Source organism: Aythya marila (genome assembly GCF_965140915.1).
Source record: "Aythya marila genome assembly, chromosome: 25".
Lineage (NCBI taxonomy): Eukaryota > Metazoa > Chordata > Aves > Anseriformes > Anatidae > Aythya > Aythya marila.
In genome coordinates, this window is record NC_139066.1 from 701108 (window position 1) to 717836 (window position 16729).

Below are 16729 nucleotides of genomic sequence, written 5' to 3' on the forward strand. Positions count from 1 at the left end.
CTGCATGGACACGTTGTGGCAGGGTTTTGCAGAGAGTGCAGTGGTGGTGGGACGTGCACAGGGACCAGAGGTGATGCAGGGTAGTCACCCATGGGGGTGATGCCCAAAGGAGTCCTAGTTTGCCCTGTGAACTGAGGTTGTGGGAGAACCTCCCTCAGTGCTGAAGCATGTCAGGAACACAACAGCCCCTTGCCACACACTCCAGAACTTGCTTCCAAAAACTGTCCCACGGCACTGGGCAGAGGCAGGGCCCAGCAAAACCTCCTGGGGCCCAAACTTCCTCCAGAGCTGGCCCTTGGACCTGGATAAGCATCCCCTGGGTCACCATTCCCATTTCAGATACACCTTCACTGGAATTTACACCTTTGAGTCCCTCATCAAGATACTGTCGAGAGGCTTCTGCATTGATGACTTTACATTCCTGCGTGACCCATGGAATTGGCTGGACTTCATGGTCATCTCCATGGCGTGAGTGCGGTGGGATGGGGGCAGGAGAACTTAGGGGGGGCCCTGTGGAGAAGGGCTGGGAACTTGGGGGGTGGTCACCTGGACCAGCCCCTGATGCCTTCTCCTCTCGCATCTTGCAGCTACATCACTGAGTTTGTGGACCTGGGGAACATATCTGCTCTCAGGACCTTCCGCGTCCTCCGTGCCTTGAAAACCATCACAGTGATACCAGGTGGGACTTAAAGAATGGGTCTTCTCACCATGCTTTCTCCTTCCTTGAGGTCAGGGTTTTCAATGTTCAAAGCTCTAAAAAAAAAAAAAAAGAAAAAAAAAAAAAAAAAAAAGAGGGGAAAACATGATATTCAAAACTTTTAAATCTTTTTCAACCCAGTAATTAAGCATCTGGGCCAGGCCCGGCTGATTTGACACCTTTAATTTAGCTGCACTCACTCACTGTTTGACTAAATATTCTGTCAAGCCAGACATGATGTTTTTAGGGCTTCTCAGAGATGTTCCAAGTGCTAACATTGGGTTTATGGGCCTGATTAATGATCCTGATACAGTTTTCACAGAATCATCTAGGTTGGAAGAGACCTCCAAGATCACCTAGTCCAACCTCTGACCTAACACTAACAAGTCTCCTCCACTAAACCATATCACTAAGCTCTACATCTAAACGTCTTTTAAAGACCTCCAGGGATGGTGACTCCACCACTTCCCTGGGCAGCCCATTCCAATGCCTAACAACCCTTTCAGTAAAGAAGTTCTTCCTAACATCCAACATAAACCTCCCTTGGCAAAACTTTAGCCCATTCCCCCTCATCCTGTCAGCAGGCATGTGGGAGAATAGACGAATCCCCACCTCGCTACAGCATCCTTTAAGGTACCTATAGAGAGTGATAAGGTTGCCCCTGAGCCTCCTCTTCTCCAGGCTAAATAAACCCAGCTTCCTCAGCTGCTCCTCATAAGACTCCCTCACCAGACCTCTTGCCCTTCTCTGGACTCACTCGAGCACCTTGATGTCCTTCTTGGAGTGAGGGGCCCAAAACTGAACACAGGACTCGAGGTGCAGACTCACCAGAGCCAAGTACAGGGGGACAATCACTTCCCTAGCCCTGCTGGCCACAGTTTCCTATACAAGCCAGGATGCTCTTGGCCTTCTTGGCCACCTGAGCACACTGCTGGCTCATATTCAGCCGACTGTCAGACTTCAGCAGACTATACTCCCAGGTCCTTCTCTTCCAGGCAGCTTTCCAACCACTCATCTCCCAGCCTATAGCTCTGCTTGGGGTTGTTGTGCCCCAAGTGCAGGACCCAGCACTTGGCCTTGTTGAACTTCATACAGTTGGCCTCAGCCCATCAGTCCAGCCTATCCAGATTATCCTACCCTCAAGCAGATCGACACACGCACCTAACTTGGTGTCATCTGCAAACTTACTGAGGGTGCACTAGATCCTCTCATCCAGATCATCAATAAAGATATTAAAGAGAACTGGCTCTAGTACTGAGCCCTGAGGAACTCCACTAGTGATCAGCCTCCAACTGGATTTAACTCGATTCACCACAACCCTTTGGGCCTGGCTATCCAGCCAGTTTTTAACCCACAGAAACCAGTCCAAGCCATGAGTAGCCAGTTTCTTGAGTAGAATGCTGTGGAAACAGTATCAAAAGCCTTGCTAAAGTCAAGGTAGGCCACATCCACAGCCTTTCCCTCATCCACTAAGCGTGTCACTTTGTTGTAGGAGATCAGGTTCGTGAAGCAGGACCTGCCTTTCATAAACCCATGCTGACTGGGCCTGATTGCCTGCTTGCCCTGCAAGTGCCATGTGATGACACTCAAGACAATCTGCTCCATGAGCTTCCCTGGCACTGAAGTCAAACTAGCAGGCCTATAGTTTCCCGGCTCTATCCTCTGGCCCTTCTTGTAAATGGGCATCAAGTTTGCTAGCCACCACTCGACTGGGACCTCCCCTGATAGCCAGGACTGCTGATAAATGATGGAAAGCGGCATGGGCAGCTCTACTGCCAATTCTCTCAGTACCCTTGGGTGGATCCCATCCAGCCCTATCAACTTGCATACATCTAAGGGCTGTAGCAGGTCGCCAACCATTTCCTCGTGGATAGTGAGGGCCACATTCTGCTCCCCATCCCCTTCCACCAGCTCAGGGTACTGGATATCCAGAGAACAACCGGTATTGCCGCTAAAGACTGAGGCAAAGAAGGCATTAAGCACCTCCGCCTTTTCCTCATCTCTTGTAACAAGGTTTCCCCCTGCATCCATTAAAGGATGGAGATTCTCCTTAGTCCTTCATTTTGCATTGATGTATTTGTAAAAAGATTTTTTGTTGTCTTTAACAGCAGTAGCCAGATTGAGCTCCAGATGAGCTTTGGCCTTTCTAATTTTGGCCCTACACATCCTTACTACATCCTTATAATCCATCTGAATGGCCTACCCTCTTTTCCAAAGATCATAAACCCTCTTTTTTTTCCTAAGCTCTATCCACAATTGTCTGTTCAGCCAGGCCAGTCTTCTTCCACGCCAGCTTGTCTTTGGGTACGTCAAGTCAGATTGCTCCTGAGCCATTAAGATTTCCTTCTTGAGGAGTGCCCAGCCTTCCTGGACTCCTCTGCCCTTCAGAACTGCTTCCCAAGGGACTCTGCCAACCAGTGTCCTGAACAGTTCAAAGTCTGCCCTCCAGAATTCCAAGACAGCAGTTTTACTGATCTTCCACTGTATCCAGAAACCTTCTAGACTGCTTCCTCTGAGCTGTAGTGCATTTCCAGGACATATCTGGGAAGTTGAAGTCGCCCAAGAGAACAAGTGCTGATGATTTCACAACTTCTGCTAGCTGCCTGTAGAACTTCTCATCCATCTCCTCATCCTGGTTTGGCGGTCTGTAGCAGACCCCCACCAGGATGCTTGCCTTGTTGGCCTTCCCACTGATCCTAACACATAGGGACTCAACCTTATCATTCCCAGTCTCGAGTTTCACAGCATCAAAACTCTCTCTAATATAGAGAGCCACACCACCACCCCTTCCATGCTGCCTATCCCTTCTGAAGAGCTTATAGCCAGACATTGCAGCACTCCAGTTATGGGAGTGGTCCCACCACGTTTCAGTGATGGCAACCAAGTCATAGCTTGCATGCTGCACGATGGCTTCCAGTACCTCTTGTTTGTTGCCCATGCTGCATGCATTACTGTAGATGTACTTCAGTTGGACCATTGCCTTCTCCCTGGCCCTGACATTGTTTCCCCTGGCACACCTCTAACAAGCCTTATTTCATCCCCATCCCCCTTCTTACCTAGTTCGTAAAGCCTAGTTTTGTCCCCACAGCTGGCTGCTCTTGTGCCAGGGTTGGGGTATTTAGTGGATTGTGGTGCAAGTGCTAAACAGTGAGCACTTTATATCAACCCAAATATCCAGCCCAGGGTATCAGGAGCTTGTTATCAAATAACTCTGGTATCTGTTTCCCGCATCTGATACAATTTCAATGCCCCATGTCAGTACCAGCCAGTGGAAGCATACAGAAACCATAGGTCAGACCCCCAGAAGAAGTGTGAGATTGAGCTGTGAGTGATAATTTGTTGTCGTGGAAAAATCCTGCTTCATCTTTTGTTCCTGTAGCTTCCACATCTTTTGGGTTCTATTTGAAAGGTTTTATTTTGCCTCCATCAAACAGGCTAAAATCTGCCTTTAGGAAAATGTAAGTTTCTTTCTTGGTCCCAAGGCTCTTATTTCTGGAATGACATCCCCCCAAGAGGCTCTACAGAAATAGCAGTTTCAAAAATAAGCTGTTTTTGAACGGCTGTCCTAAGCATTTTCCCAACATAGACAAGCCCTTGGAGATCAGGGTTTTACCTAAATAGTTTGGGCAGGGGGGAACTGGCATGATGACAGGGCTAAGAACCCTGCATCTTTGGAGAACTGCCTCCATACACATTGCTCCGAGCTGCTTTAAGATCAATGTCAGGATGTCCTGGCGTCACCCATCATGCACACAGATAGGAACAACAATTCTTCATAAAAAGCCCAGTGAGGATCCACAGGCAAGCCTCCTCCCTGCTGCCATCTGCAAAGGAAGCAAGTTAATCCTAGTGCTTAATGCAAACTGTCATTTCCATCACCTCTGCTCGAATGTCTGAGGGTTTTTCTGCCTGGAATGGACCAGCTGGGCTTCTGGCCACAGCATACACAGGGGTTTTGGACCATGGAGTCTTTTGTACAGCCAGAACCAAGAGCGGTGCTGAGCATCTTCCAGCTGGGCTGGCGAACTGCTTCCCCGTGTGCCACAGCAAAGTGATCTGTCCTGGTGGTTTGGGGCAAAAATGGCAGGATTGAGGCATTTGGGAAAAGTGTACAGCCAAATGGGATGGGCTTTGAGTTGTGATGCTGAGATCAAAGCTAGTGCAGGGAGGCCTGGCCGCCCCCCTCCCACAGGGACAAATCTGGGGAAGGGTCGATGCTGCCCAGCCATGTGTGGGGACAGAGGGGTAGCCAGGATGCAGTGTGGGGCAGGGCAGTGGGTCTGGGTCCATGGGGTGAAACTGGTGATACTGCGTATCCCCACCAGATCCAGCCCCTCTGGGGAGCACCATAGCGTGATCTCCACCAGCCGCAAACCAGCAATTAGCTCAGCAGCAACGCCTCCCTCCTAGGGCTGAAGACGATCGTTGGGGCGCTCATCCAGTCAGTGAAGAAACTCTCGGATGTCATGATCCTCACTGTCTTCTGCCTGAGTGTCTTTGCCCTCATTGGCCTCCAGCTCTTCATGGGAAACCTCCGGCACAAGTGTGTGCGGTGGCCCCCCCTCAATGACACCTTGCTGGGGGACTTCGGGCTGGACAACGACACATTGGCCAATGCAACGCTGTACAGCAACTTCACCGACAGTATTGACAGCAACTTCACCAGCAACAGCACGTTTGATTTTGAGGCCTACATCAACGATGAAGGTAAATGCTTGCTGCTCTCCTTCTCCATCGAGCACATCACACTCCTCGCTCCTTGGTTTACCCCTCTCTTCCTCCATGTCCGACCAAGACAGTTTGTTCTGATGGGTCTTCCTGCTGAGGTGCTTCAACAGGGTTTGGGTTTTACAAGGAGATATGGATGGTGGTTGAGATGATGGATGTGCATACTCAGAGAATGGACAGATGGGCTTAAATCCTCCTTGTCAGGGAAAATGCAGTCCCCTTGGCATGCCAGACTCTTCCAGAAATGTTGCAGGCTAGGGAGGCAACTGGACAAAACGGCATCTCCATCTCTGCCCTGTGATAGCAAGGTCTCACTCTTCCTCATCAGGGTGCGCTCTGAGGGATGACGGCTCCGTCTGATCACAGCAAGGGGATGCAACCCTCCATGAGGAGATGGGACTTGGGGTGGACAACCAGAGGGATGCAGGAATGACATTTCCCATTTTCACTATTGCTTCAGAGCAGGGTCCTTCCCCAAGTACTCTGCCTCTGGCTAGCACGATGTGCAACACCGTGACAGCCAACAGGAGAGAAAGGAGGAGAGGTGGGATCAAGCACAGGTCCTTGGACAGGTCTTCATGTTTGCTACATTACTACCACTTCTTAGAGATGAGTTTGGCCCAAAAAGTGTTATGAGTTTCTCTTGTTTTTTATAAAACACTCCATGAAAATGTAAAGATCTTGGAAAACCTATCAGAAAGGTTTTCATTTGCCTTTAGTTGTTGTTTTCCTATGGAATGGACTTTTGACTAATCGTGGCTTTATTTCTTTTTTTTTTCCTCCCAACTCCTTCTGGCTCCCAGACCCTGGGGAAAGCCCAGTCCCAAACAAAGGCTCTGACTTTGAACTTCTGACCAAACCTCACATTGTACAACCAAACTGAGCACTTGCCAGACCCAGTACCCCCCCCCCCCCCCAAAAAAAAAAAAAAAAAAAAAAAAAAAGCATCCAAAAGCAATACTGTGTTGGAAAACACTTGGAAAAATTCACGTGGGTTACAGAGTGAAAGCAGACTTGCCTAGAGCAATCTGTGCCTTGGGGATGGTCTCTAACAGAGAGGTTTCACATCCCATTTTGGGCACTCCAAGCTCAGCAGAAGGTTGGGTTACGACACAGCTGAGCTGTTTTGACCAGCTGTGGAAGTAGCTCTGGCATTAATTACAGGAAGGCTTCTATGCAGGAGTGCAAATTCAATATATAGAATCTAATGAGCGCAGTGCAAATAGCAACAGCACCCTGCAGCTCTGCCTTCAGGTTAGCAGCTCCTGGGACCAAGCCAAAAACACGTTGCCTGGAGCTTCATGAATGGGACAACACTTTCCACAGAGGTTAAATAAAAGCCAGGTTGCAAGAAGGCACGCACGGCCATGGGTGCTCCTAGGAAGCTCCAGAAATCCCAGTATAGGTCCCTGTTGCTGTGCTAGGTGGTGCTTGAGGCCATGGGTGGGTGTCTCGAGGGGCTCATCTCTGTGTCCCTGGGGGCAGGTGACTGGTGGTAGCACGTCTTGGCAGCTGCTGTGGTTGTGGGTCTGTGCCTGAACTTGAGGGATGAGCTTTAGGGAGTTCTGGTCTCATGGCTGTGAACAGGTGGGGTTTTCCACCAGGGAGGGGCTTGTTGGGATGGGAGCAGCAGGATGGGGAAATGGCAATGGGCCATTTCCCCAGGCTTTTTGGATCCCAGGCAAACGGTCTGCAGAGGTACCAGTGTTCACTCATCTGAGCCCTGTCACCTCCCAGTGCTTTCATCCATCCCTGTGAACACCTGTGCTGGTATCGTCCCTTTGACCATCTGCTAGTCCACCTTCCCACGAGGCCTGGCCCTGCCACTTGGCTGTTTTCCAGAGCTCTTTGTGGGCTTGGAGCCATCCAGCTGGGCAGGTGAAACAATGCTGTGAGGTCTGAGCTGGCGCCAAGTAGTGCAGCACAGATAGCAAAGTCAGCAGGCAGGAGACAGCCCAGAGCCCAGTGCTGGGAGCTGGGATGGTTTCCCTGACAGTGAGGAGCTGCCAAGAACTTGAAAGTCAATGTTTGTGTTTCTTGTTGTTGTTGTTTTTTGTTTGTTTGTTTGTTTTCCTGTGTCCTGCTCTTTCCCTATCTGCGAAGCAAATTTCTACTTTCTGGAGGGAGCGCTCGATGCCCTGCTCTGCGGGAACAGCAGCGATGCTGGGTGAGTGCAGCTCATGCTGCTGGCCCCTCTGGCTCCCTGGGGGGGGGTTCAAGGCAGCCTGCAGGACCACTGAACAGTCTGGGCATGTCAACAGCACCCTTGTGAGCATGTTTCTGATGCAGAAAACATGGCATGTTCCCACCTGCAGGCTGGAACAATCAGCTTGTTGGAACAGGCTGCCCAGAAAAGCAGTGTATGCCCTGTCACTGCAAGTGTTCAATGTTGGGTCAGTGGGGCTTTGATCAACATGATGCAGGGAAAAATGGCCCGTGGCAGACATCTAGACGGTCTTTAAGGGTCCCTTGGAACCCAAAACGCTCTGCAGGCTGAGGGTGCACATGGGGCTGTGGCAGGGCCTGATGCCGGCTGACCTTTGGCAGGAAGTGCCCTGAGGGATACGAGTGCATGAAGGCAGGGAGGAACCCCAACTATGGCTACACCAGCTACGACACCTTCAGCTGGGCTTTCCTGGCGCTGTTCCGCCTCATGACGCAGGACTTCTGGGAGAACCTCTTCCAGCTGGTAGGTGCTTGTGGGACCCCGGCACATGGCTTCAGTCACCCATCCCTCTGGGCACTGGTCTCAACTTTTATTTCATTTATTTATTTTGTATATTTATACCTTCCATGCAAATACTATCACTTCAGTGCTGCCCCTGGCCTAGGACAGGTAAAAAGTCACTTGGTTGGCTATTTATGGGATCGTTAGTTCAGGGAACTAATGAGGATCAGCACTAATGAGGAGTCTTGTCCAGCTCCCCACCCTCAGTGGTGCAGGATGCTCTCAAAGCCCAACTATGCTTCAGGGGTGCTGTCAGCATATCAGGGAAATCAGGGATTTACAGGAGTATCTGGTACATCTCCAGCTTGAGATAGTTGTCTTACCCTCTCTCTTAGGTTGGTTGTCCCCTGGACTGAGGTATCCTATAGGTAGAAGCTGCAGACACCATGAAATTCTCCTGGCCAAATGGATGCAGCCCCAGCTCCAGGACTGATTAGATAAGAAGGGCAAGCCAGTGCCTGTGTCCTCTGGAGGCGATGGCACCCGGATGCAGAATTAGAGAAGAACTTGTCCCAGGAATGAGACCTGAGCAGTCGGGCTCTGGGACATCAGCCCCTGTCCCAGGGTGCAGGTCTGTGAATGTCATCCCCATCTCTATGCACACCTGCCCCGGGCTACCGATGGGCACAGGGCAGTGTGGATGGCTTTGGCGAGACCTCCAGCCTTTCCACACGAATCCTAACCCAGTGCTGTAGACTGTAGGAAGGTCAGCTGGGCAGTGAGCAGCCCTCAGGGAAAATGGGAGCAAAATCTTACATCACTACCGTGAATGGGAGGGTGCCCAGAGCAAGGATTCTCATTCATTACTACCAAACAGAAACCATGCTGAGGAGGTGTGGCAGCCTGTTCCTCCCCTTCCCACAGACCCTGCGTGCAGCAGGGAAAACATACATGATCTTCTTCGTGGTGGTTATATTCCTGGGTTCCTTCTACCTAATCAACCTCATCCTGGCGGTGGTGGCCATGGCCTATGCGGAACAAAACGACGCCACAATGCTGGAGGCGCAGCAGAAGGAGGAGGAATTTCAGCAGCTCATGGAGCAGCTGAAGAAGCACCAGGAGGAGCAAGAGAAGCAGGTTGGTGGAAAGCATTGAGGCCACGATGAGGGACCTTAGGAATAAAGGGAGAAAAGGAGAGGCAGTGACAAGTGTGGTCATATTCCTATTTCCGTAAAATCTAAGAATAAGCCCCTCTTGCTCCCTACCAAGCAAAGGTGAGAACTGAGTACCTATTCTGGGGTCACCAGCTGAATCCAAAAGTTGACATATTCTCAGGGGGGGGGGGAAAGGGGGAGGGGTGCGGGGAGAGAAGGTGGTGGGAATAAAAGGCTGAAAATATTAAATTCCCATATCCACAGACCAACAAAAGGAGCACTGGGAGGCAGCAGAGAGGTGCAGCACAGGTCCAGCACAGCTTGAAAGGAAGAGGTGAGAAACGAGGCAGGAAGGACACCAGAGCTAATAATAGGTACTTCTGCAGCACATCAAGAGCAGGAAACCTAGCAGAGAGCCTGCAGGGGTAGGTTACAATCAGGGCATGAAAGAACCACTCAAGAGAGATAGGGCAGTTGCAGCAAAGTTTGATAATTTTGACCAACACTGGAAACAGAAGAGAAGACCCAAGAGACCCTGAATCTTGCTCACAGAGGTTCTGGTGTCCTTACAGGAGCAGAGAGACAGTTTTGGGGGTCCAGCCTTGCAGCTGTGCCCCAACGTGTGCACATCTACAGCAGGGTATGCACTGGTATTCATTTCAGGTGGTATTATCAGGTGGTCTCTAGAGGTGCCTGGTGTCCATCCGTTTGCTCCATTGCAGTTCTGGGTGTTATCTTAGCCCCTTTCTGGTCCATGGGTTTCTCTTTTCAGCACAATACACCTACAAAAATGTGAGCAAGAGTTTCTCTGATGTTTGATACTGCTGCCCAGACATCTTTTATCTCTAGTCATCATTTTGGCATACATCAGCAGGAGACATGTCTGTAAATCTAATAATCAGTCTGGGCAAAAGACAGCTTCCTCACATGTAGAGAGAGATACAAAGCAGTGTTTTCCTCTCTCTAGAGCCTCTCTCTCTCTCTTTGCTTATCTGTGCTGAGCCACAGCATCCTCCAAGGAAGTGGCTTGCTCTTATCAGGCTGCTGCTGTTCACAGGATGGGGCTGAGCAAGCCCTGCCCCAGGGATGGGGACTCCAGGGCCAGGTGTGAAGCTGGTGCCCTGGCTAGTTCCCTGGACACATCAAGCAGCGAGTTGCCTGAAGGCTTTATTAAGGGATGATTCTCATTGATTGTCACCTAGAATAAAGGAGAAGAAGGAGGGAACTGACTGAGAGGGAGGACAAAGTACCTATGAGAAATGGGTACTTGGATCCATTAACATCCAGTGACCAAGCATGGAAATCGCAATGTATTGCAGCCACAGGGAGCGAGAGAGGTTCCTGCTCTGCCATGACATGCTTAGTGCTACCAGTGGGCATTGCAAACTTCAAATATTAATATCACTGTCAGAGAAAACAGAATGAAACAACAGAATGTGCAAATGAAAAAATTGTAAACCAACTTCTGGAAAAACAGTTTTGAAATTCTGACCCAATCATTCACAATTTCAGTGCAAGTCCAAAAGTCTTGGACATCCCATTTCACCAAGACCCCAGAAGAGTTTGCTTCTCTTTCCATTTGAGATGAAAGCACATTTCAAAGATTAAAATTTCCCGCAAGACAGAAATTAGAGGTTTTGCATAGTTTCATCCTTATGAATTATTCACCCTGGCTTAGCGTGGTGGGGTATGCATTGAGAAGGAAAGGCTGGCAACATCAGGCACGTGCTGCTGAACTGTTGCCATTCCTCATCACTGCTTGTTAGGATGTGAGCTTGTCAGTGAGTTCATCTTTGCCCAGATCTTGCAGCAGCAGACTTTGGGGTCACAAAGTCCTTGCTCAGGAGTTTTAGGACTCAATTCATCCCCCTCCGTAGTGTCATGCCCCACAGAGGTTTTGGGAAGCTGGTGGATGTGTGGGTGATGGAGATGTGGGTGGCTGCAGTTGCAGGACAGGCGATCCAGCAGCGGCTCCCTGCACAGCAGCACGGCCGAGAAGAAGAGCGACTCAGACCTGAACAGTGACCAGGACAAGGCGAAGGACTGCAACGGGCGAGTGGTCCCCAAGGTGGTGCTGGAGCGGTCCGCCACGGTGATTGAAGTACGTGCTCCGTCCCAGCCTTCTCACCCCACAGAGTGCAGCACTGCTGCTGCAGTGCTGGGTGTCATGCCCCAACGCAACCCCAAAGCTCTCTTACAAGTGCCCACTTTATAGTGGGTCCTAGCAGCCGTTCTGCAGCCAAACTGCAGCTCCCACATTGCACCCCAAGGTCTGTCTAGACCATGCCCCCACGCCCTTTTTTTTTTTTTTTTTTTTTTTTTTTTTCATCTTCTCAATCTTTAAGTGCATTAAAAACATAGTCATCCCCTGTGGCCTCCTCTTCTAGTTCAACCCAGGCAATGAGACGGAGAAATCAGACTACAACCACCTCACTGTGGGCAACCAAGATGGTCCAGGCCTTGAGAAGAGAGTGGGGAGTGCCATCAGCGTCATCTCCAACGCCATGGAAGGTACGTCCTCACCCAGGTGCAGACTCCGTGCACCAGCTGTTTGAGCCCGACCAGGGTGGGTGGGTGGGCAGGGAGTGCTCAGCGTGTGCCAGGGGCTGTCACACATCTCCAGCCCCATGCAAGGGGCAGCTCTGGGCCCAGGGTCTCCATGTGGGGTTGATATACAGCAGTGGTGTTCAAGCAAGGTACTTCATCCCATTTCACAAGGGTGCTGCCCAGAGGAAATCATACAATTTCTCATGCAAAAGAATGGGATTGCAGTTGATTACAGCAGTCTTTGGAGTAAATCAAGAACTGTTGAGCAGTTTCCCAAGAGCTCCTATCTTAATTTTAGCAAAAAGTGCCACAGGCTCAGCAGTACCAGGAGCCTGAGCCCTGCCCTCCTGGAGAGCCAGTGTGCCCAGGCACCTTCACTCAGCCCACAAATGCATCCTGTAGGTTGCCTAGGGCTGGATCCAGAACCTCAGCAGAGGTCTCTTCTGGTGGGTTCACACTTGGCCCACCATGGGGAGGGCAGGAGAAGCCCAGGCTGATTTCAGTTTTTCCTTCCTGCCCTCAGAGCTGGAGGAGGCTCACCAGAAGTGCCCACCTTGGTGGTACAAATTTGCTCACACGTTCCTGATCTGGGACTGCTGCCTTCCATGGCTGAAGCTGAAGGAGTTTGTCAAGCTGGTGGTGATGGACCCCTTTGTGGACCTGGGCATCACCATCTGCATCGTGCTCAACACGCTCTTCATGGCCATGGAGCACTACCCCATGACGGAGGAGTTTGAGAACGTGCTGACTGTGGGGAACCTGGTAGGCAGCACCTGGTGCCCCGTCCTTCCCTGTTTAGAGCCATAGCAGCCAAAGCCTGGTGGGATGATCCTCACCACTCCCCTCATCTCACCAGAACAGCGTGCTGGAAGCCCTTCCCAGCTGCTGAGAAGATACTCGGGAGGTCTGGTCACAGCATCCCTGGGATGGGATGGGCTCCAGGACTTTTCAGATTAAGGGGCAGCAGCAGAGGTGATGTGGTAGTGGGGCTCCATCATCCCCTGCTCTCCTGCTGCAGCTCCTGGGCAGGTGCCCATCTCACCTGGTTGATCCCAATGTGGATGTGGCTTTCCAGGGCTGTTCTGTAGGGCCAGCTCCTATATCTCAGCCCAGGTCAGGCAGAAGCTGCCGCCAGCCCTGGCCTGAGCCGCAGTGGCTTCATGGTGCTGGGTGGCTCACTCGTGCTGGGAGGGAAAGGTCCCTGCTGAGCAGAAGGTAGTGGTGCTACCAGCATTAAAAATATATAATAATAACGATTAAGACTTCCCAGTGAAATCACTGCAAATCTGGGCTGTTCTGATTTCATGGGCACATTTAACACCAAGCTGTGGCTGCTCCTCCCTGGAGCTCAGGGTAAAGGGTTTTCAGCTGGATGCAAGCTGCTGGGGGGACAGGCCCAGGAGGCCCCTGGTTGCTCTGGGAAGTTCAGCCAAGGGCTGGGAGAGAGGGGAGGGAGGACTTCATCTTCTCTCCTGCCACCTTGCCCTGCTCCAGCACCTGCCGGGACCTCTCCGTGCACAAGCACGCGGGTGACACATGCCGGGGCCCGAGCCCCAAGCAGGCAGGATGACGCTCAGCACATAGCTGCTTTGTCTCTGGTTTCATTCAGGAAATACAAGGGGATTAATTGGCTGTTGCTTGAAGCAGCATGGTCACGCTGCAAAAAACAGCTCCAGCTTCTCCTTGGGGCCATCACTGGTTTCTGTCTGTGTGTAGAGCCAGTAGGAGAGCCAGCGCAACCGTGGGGCTTTGCTGGGGAATCCAGGTGTCGCCTGCAGCAGGAGGAGCAGCTCTCCTTCAATGTGTCAGGGAGCAACCTCTGGGGTGCTGATGCAGAAGCCTTCCTGCAGCCTCCCCTTCCAATCTACAATGCACATCCAGGGCAAAATTTGTCACTGGGTACCCTCTATGCATTCTATGTCATGCAATTACATCGAGGATGTTAATTGTCACATTGCTGATCCTGCTCTGGAGTAATGTGATAATGCACGGGGCTGTTGTAGCCCCAGGAAAAGCAATGTGTAAAAGTTGTGTCATCTTTCATGGGGCCCAGGGGAGCACCAAGACATCCCAGTATCATCACGGCTCCTGGTGCTGGGAATTCCTGTGATTCAGCCAGTGTTTGTACTGGGTCCCTTTACCAATGGAACGTCTTATTTTTAATTTCGACCCGCCAGCACATGCCTTGGCCAAGTCTTTCCAGACCCAGCCACCAGCATTCCCCATGCTCCTCACAAGTCACACTGGGCAGCAGCTGGGAGATGGTTCCCAATGGAGGCTGGACTCAAAGGGATGAAAAATAGCTCCAAAATGAAGTGCTACCCACTCCATACAGAAGCTTGGCGCTCTGGCTTTTGAGCAAACTGACAGTGTGATGTTCCCCACAGGTCTTTACAGGAATCTTCACAGCAGAAATGGTCCTGAAGCTCATTGCGTTGGACCCCTATGAGTATTTCCAGCAGGGCTGGAATATATTTGACAGCATCATCGTCACCCTGAGCTTGGTGGAGCTGGGTCTGGCCAACGTGCAGGGGCTCTCCGTGCTCCGCTCCTTCCGCTTGGTACGTGCCATGGGGCTGAGCAGTGCCAGGGGGTTTGGGATGCAGGCAGCACCAGGGTGGAGAATGGTTTGTTCAAGGTCCTTTGTGGTGGCCACCAACCCATCCCAGGTTAAAGGCAATACAAATATCAAGGAACACAGTAGCCTGTGCTCTTTGCAAAGCTGTTGGCTGTTTAATCCCTCCTGCCTTAACAAAACTTCTATGTGGAGGTCTGGTCCCAGCCTCTCGGCCTTGCTGACACCTGTGGCAATGAAAGCCCCAGGCAACTCACCACCCTGTCTCCTTGCTCCTCACAGCTGAGGGTTTTCAAACTCGCCAAGTCCTGGCCCACCCTCAACATGCTGATCAAGATCATTGGCAACTCAGTGGGTGCTCTGGGGAATCTCACCCTGGTGTTGGCCATCATCGTCTTCATCTTCGCCGTGGTGGGGATGCAGCTCTTCGGGAAGAGCTACATGGAGTGCGTGTGCAAGATCTCCCTGGACTGCACACTGCCCCGCTGGCACATGCATGACTTCTTCCACTCCTTCCTCATCGTCTTCCGCATCCTCTGTGGGGAGTGGATCGAGACCATGTGGGACTGCATGGAGGTGGCCGGCCAGACCATGTGCCTCATTGTCTTCATGATGGTCATGGTCATCGGGAACCTTGTGGTGAGTACCAGAGGTGGGGGAGGCCCTCGGCCACAGGTCCCCACCTCCATCCCTCGTGCTCTGGATGATGCCATCCAGCTCAGCTCTTCTATAGGGCTGCCCAGGAAGGTCTGGTCTTGTTGGAGCTGTACAGGAGCAGAGGCCAAGGGCCTGACCTCCCTCCCGTATAGCTGGTGGGGCTGTGCTGTGTGCTCAGGTCTTACCAAAGCAGAGTAGGACACAATCTCTACCATAAGGGCCTTCTGCTGAAACCAGATCAGGAGCAGAAGGGGAAACCGAGGCACAGAAAACTTTATGACAGGCTTTAGGCAGATATGAGAACAACTCAGGGACCTGAGAGGGCTCATCTTCAAGCTGCATTTTCTTTTCCACACACGTCTTTGGGGTTTCCACCCCCACTTCCCATGCTCTGGTGACAAGGGACAGAGGCAGAACAATAAACACATGCTACCAGCTCACCCCAGGGCTGACCCTTTGCTCCATGCCACTTTTGGGAGCAGGTCGTCAGTATTGCTGTGCTCCAGGTGGTATCCCAGGGGCTCATGACCCCCCTGCAGCACACAACTCCTTCTCCCAGATCCCAGTGGGCCCCATGTGCCCCCCGCTAACCTGAGCTGCTCACCGCTGCTCACTGCCTGCAAGTTCCAGGCGAGCATCAAATCCTTTCTAAACTTGGTAACCCACTTGCTGGCGGCTTTGAAGCTTGTTTTGCAGGCTGTGTGGGCCCCGCGCTCCCTTCTTAAGGAGCAAGGCAGGGGAGGGAAGCGCGGCGGCTTGCCGAATCGCTCCTATTACTTGCCGGGATTGTGTAAGCCCTTTGGAATTTGCTTTGAAAAACTATCTGCCCGGGGAGCTGCTGACGCCTCCCTGCACACGGTGCATGGCTGCTCTGGCCCTGGATGGGTGAAAGCAACTCCAGGGAAAATCCAGACCACCCCCCTCCTCCTCCGTGGCTTGGATCAGGGTAGGGCAGCATGGAGCGTCCCACTTTTGAGGACAGAAAGGATTTGGGTGTTGTGTTGCTTCCCTGGCTCATGCAGTGTGTTTGGGGCTTGGAGCTGGCCCCTGCAACAGCATGGGTTGTGCTGGGGTCTAGGCTGAGTGATGCCAGGTAGATGCAGCACGTGGCCCTGCAGCAGGGAATGGCCATGCCTTCCTCAGGGGACCCCATTTATTTGTGTTGCAATGCTGAACAAGGCTGAAAATCACCCGTGATCAGCAGGAGCATCTCCAGGGCAGTTTACAAGGGGTGCAGAAAATGGGAATCCCAGCCAGGCTCCCTGAAGACCCTCCCCAAGGATGTCCTGGAGACCTTTCCCATTCTGGAGGCAGATTTGGGAGCAGGACAGCCCATGCACCCTTCCAGGAGGCTCTCCTGGAGGAGACATGGGACTGGGAAGGTGTAGTCATCCCTGAGCTCGCACCTCAGCTTTAGGGCAAGCTTTGCAGCTCCGCTCTGGGCTGCAGCACGGGTTTCATTTAAAGCGAGCTGGAGAAGCACAACCCACAGCCACCCACAGAGCTCCCCCCTCTCTGCCAGGCTCTCCTGGCCATGTCTCAGGTATTTCCAAGTGCTGGAGCCTGTCCCATGAAGCCTCTCCAGCATCCCGGCTGCAGGGGGGGGATGTTTCTTCCCCCCTTTCCCCTCCGGAGCAATAAGGCAGCAGCCACTCGTCCTTTGCTGTTAATGACACTTAGAGCATTTCCTTTCGAGTTATTAA

The 16729-nt window shown here is 51.8% G+C and overlaps 1 protein-coding gene across 1 annotated transcript in view; it reads left to right on the forward strand.

The window, feature by feature from the left end:
• The window catches only part of SCN4A (sodium voltage-gated channel alpha subunit 4), a 46546-nt gene that overhangs the window by 13496 nt on the left and 16321 nt on the right, over positions 1-16729 (forward strand). The window contains exons 5-15 of the mRNA XM_082778873.1: positions 340-468; positions 588-679; positions 5108-5404; positions 7529-7592; positions 7973-8114; positions 9018-9230; positions 11193-11348; positions 11635-11758; positions 12318-12556; positions 14182-14355; positions 14652-15008. Coding sequence (XP_082634999.1) covers positions 340-468; positions 588-679; positions 5108-5404; positions 7529-7592; positions 7973-8114; positions 9018-9230; positions 11193-11348; positions 11635-11758; positions 12318-12556; positions 14182-14355; positions 14652-15008 — 1987 coding nt within the window. The remainder of the gene's footprint in view (positions 1-339; positions 469-587; positions 680-5107; positions 5405-7528; positions 7593-7972; positions 8115-9017; positions 9231-11192; positions 11349-11634; positions 11759-12317; positions 12557-14181; positions 14356-14651; positions 15009-16729) is intronic.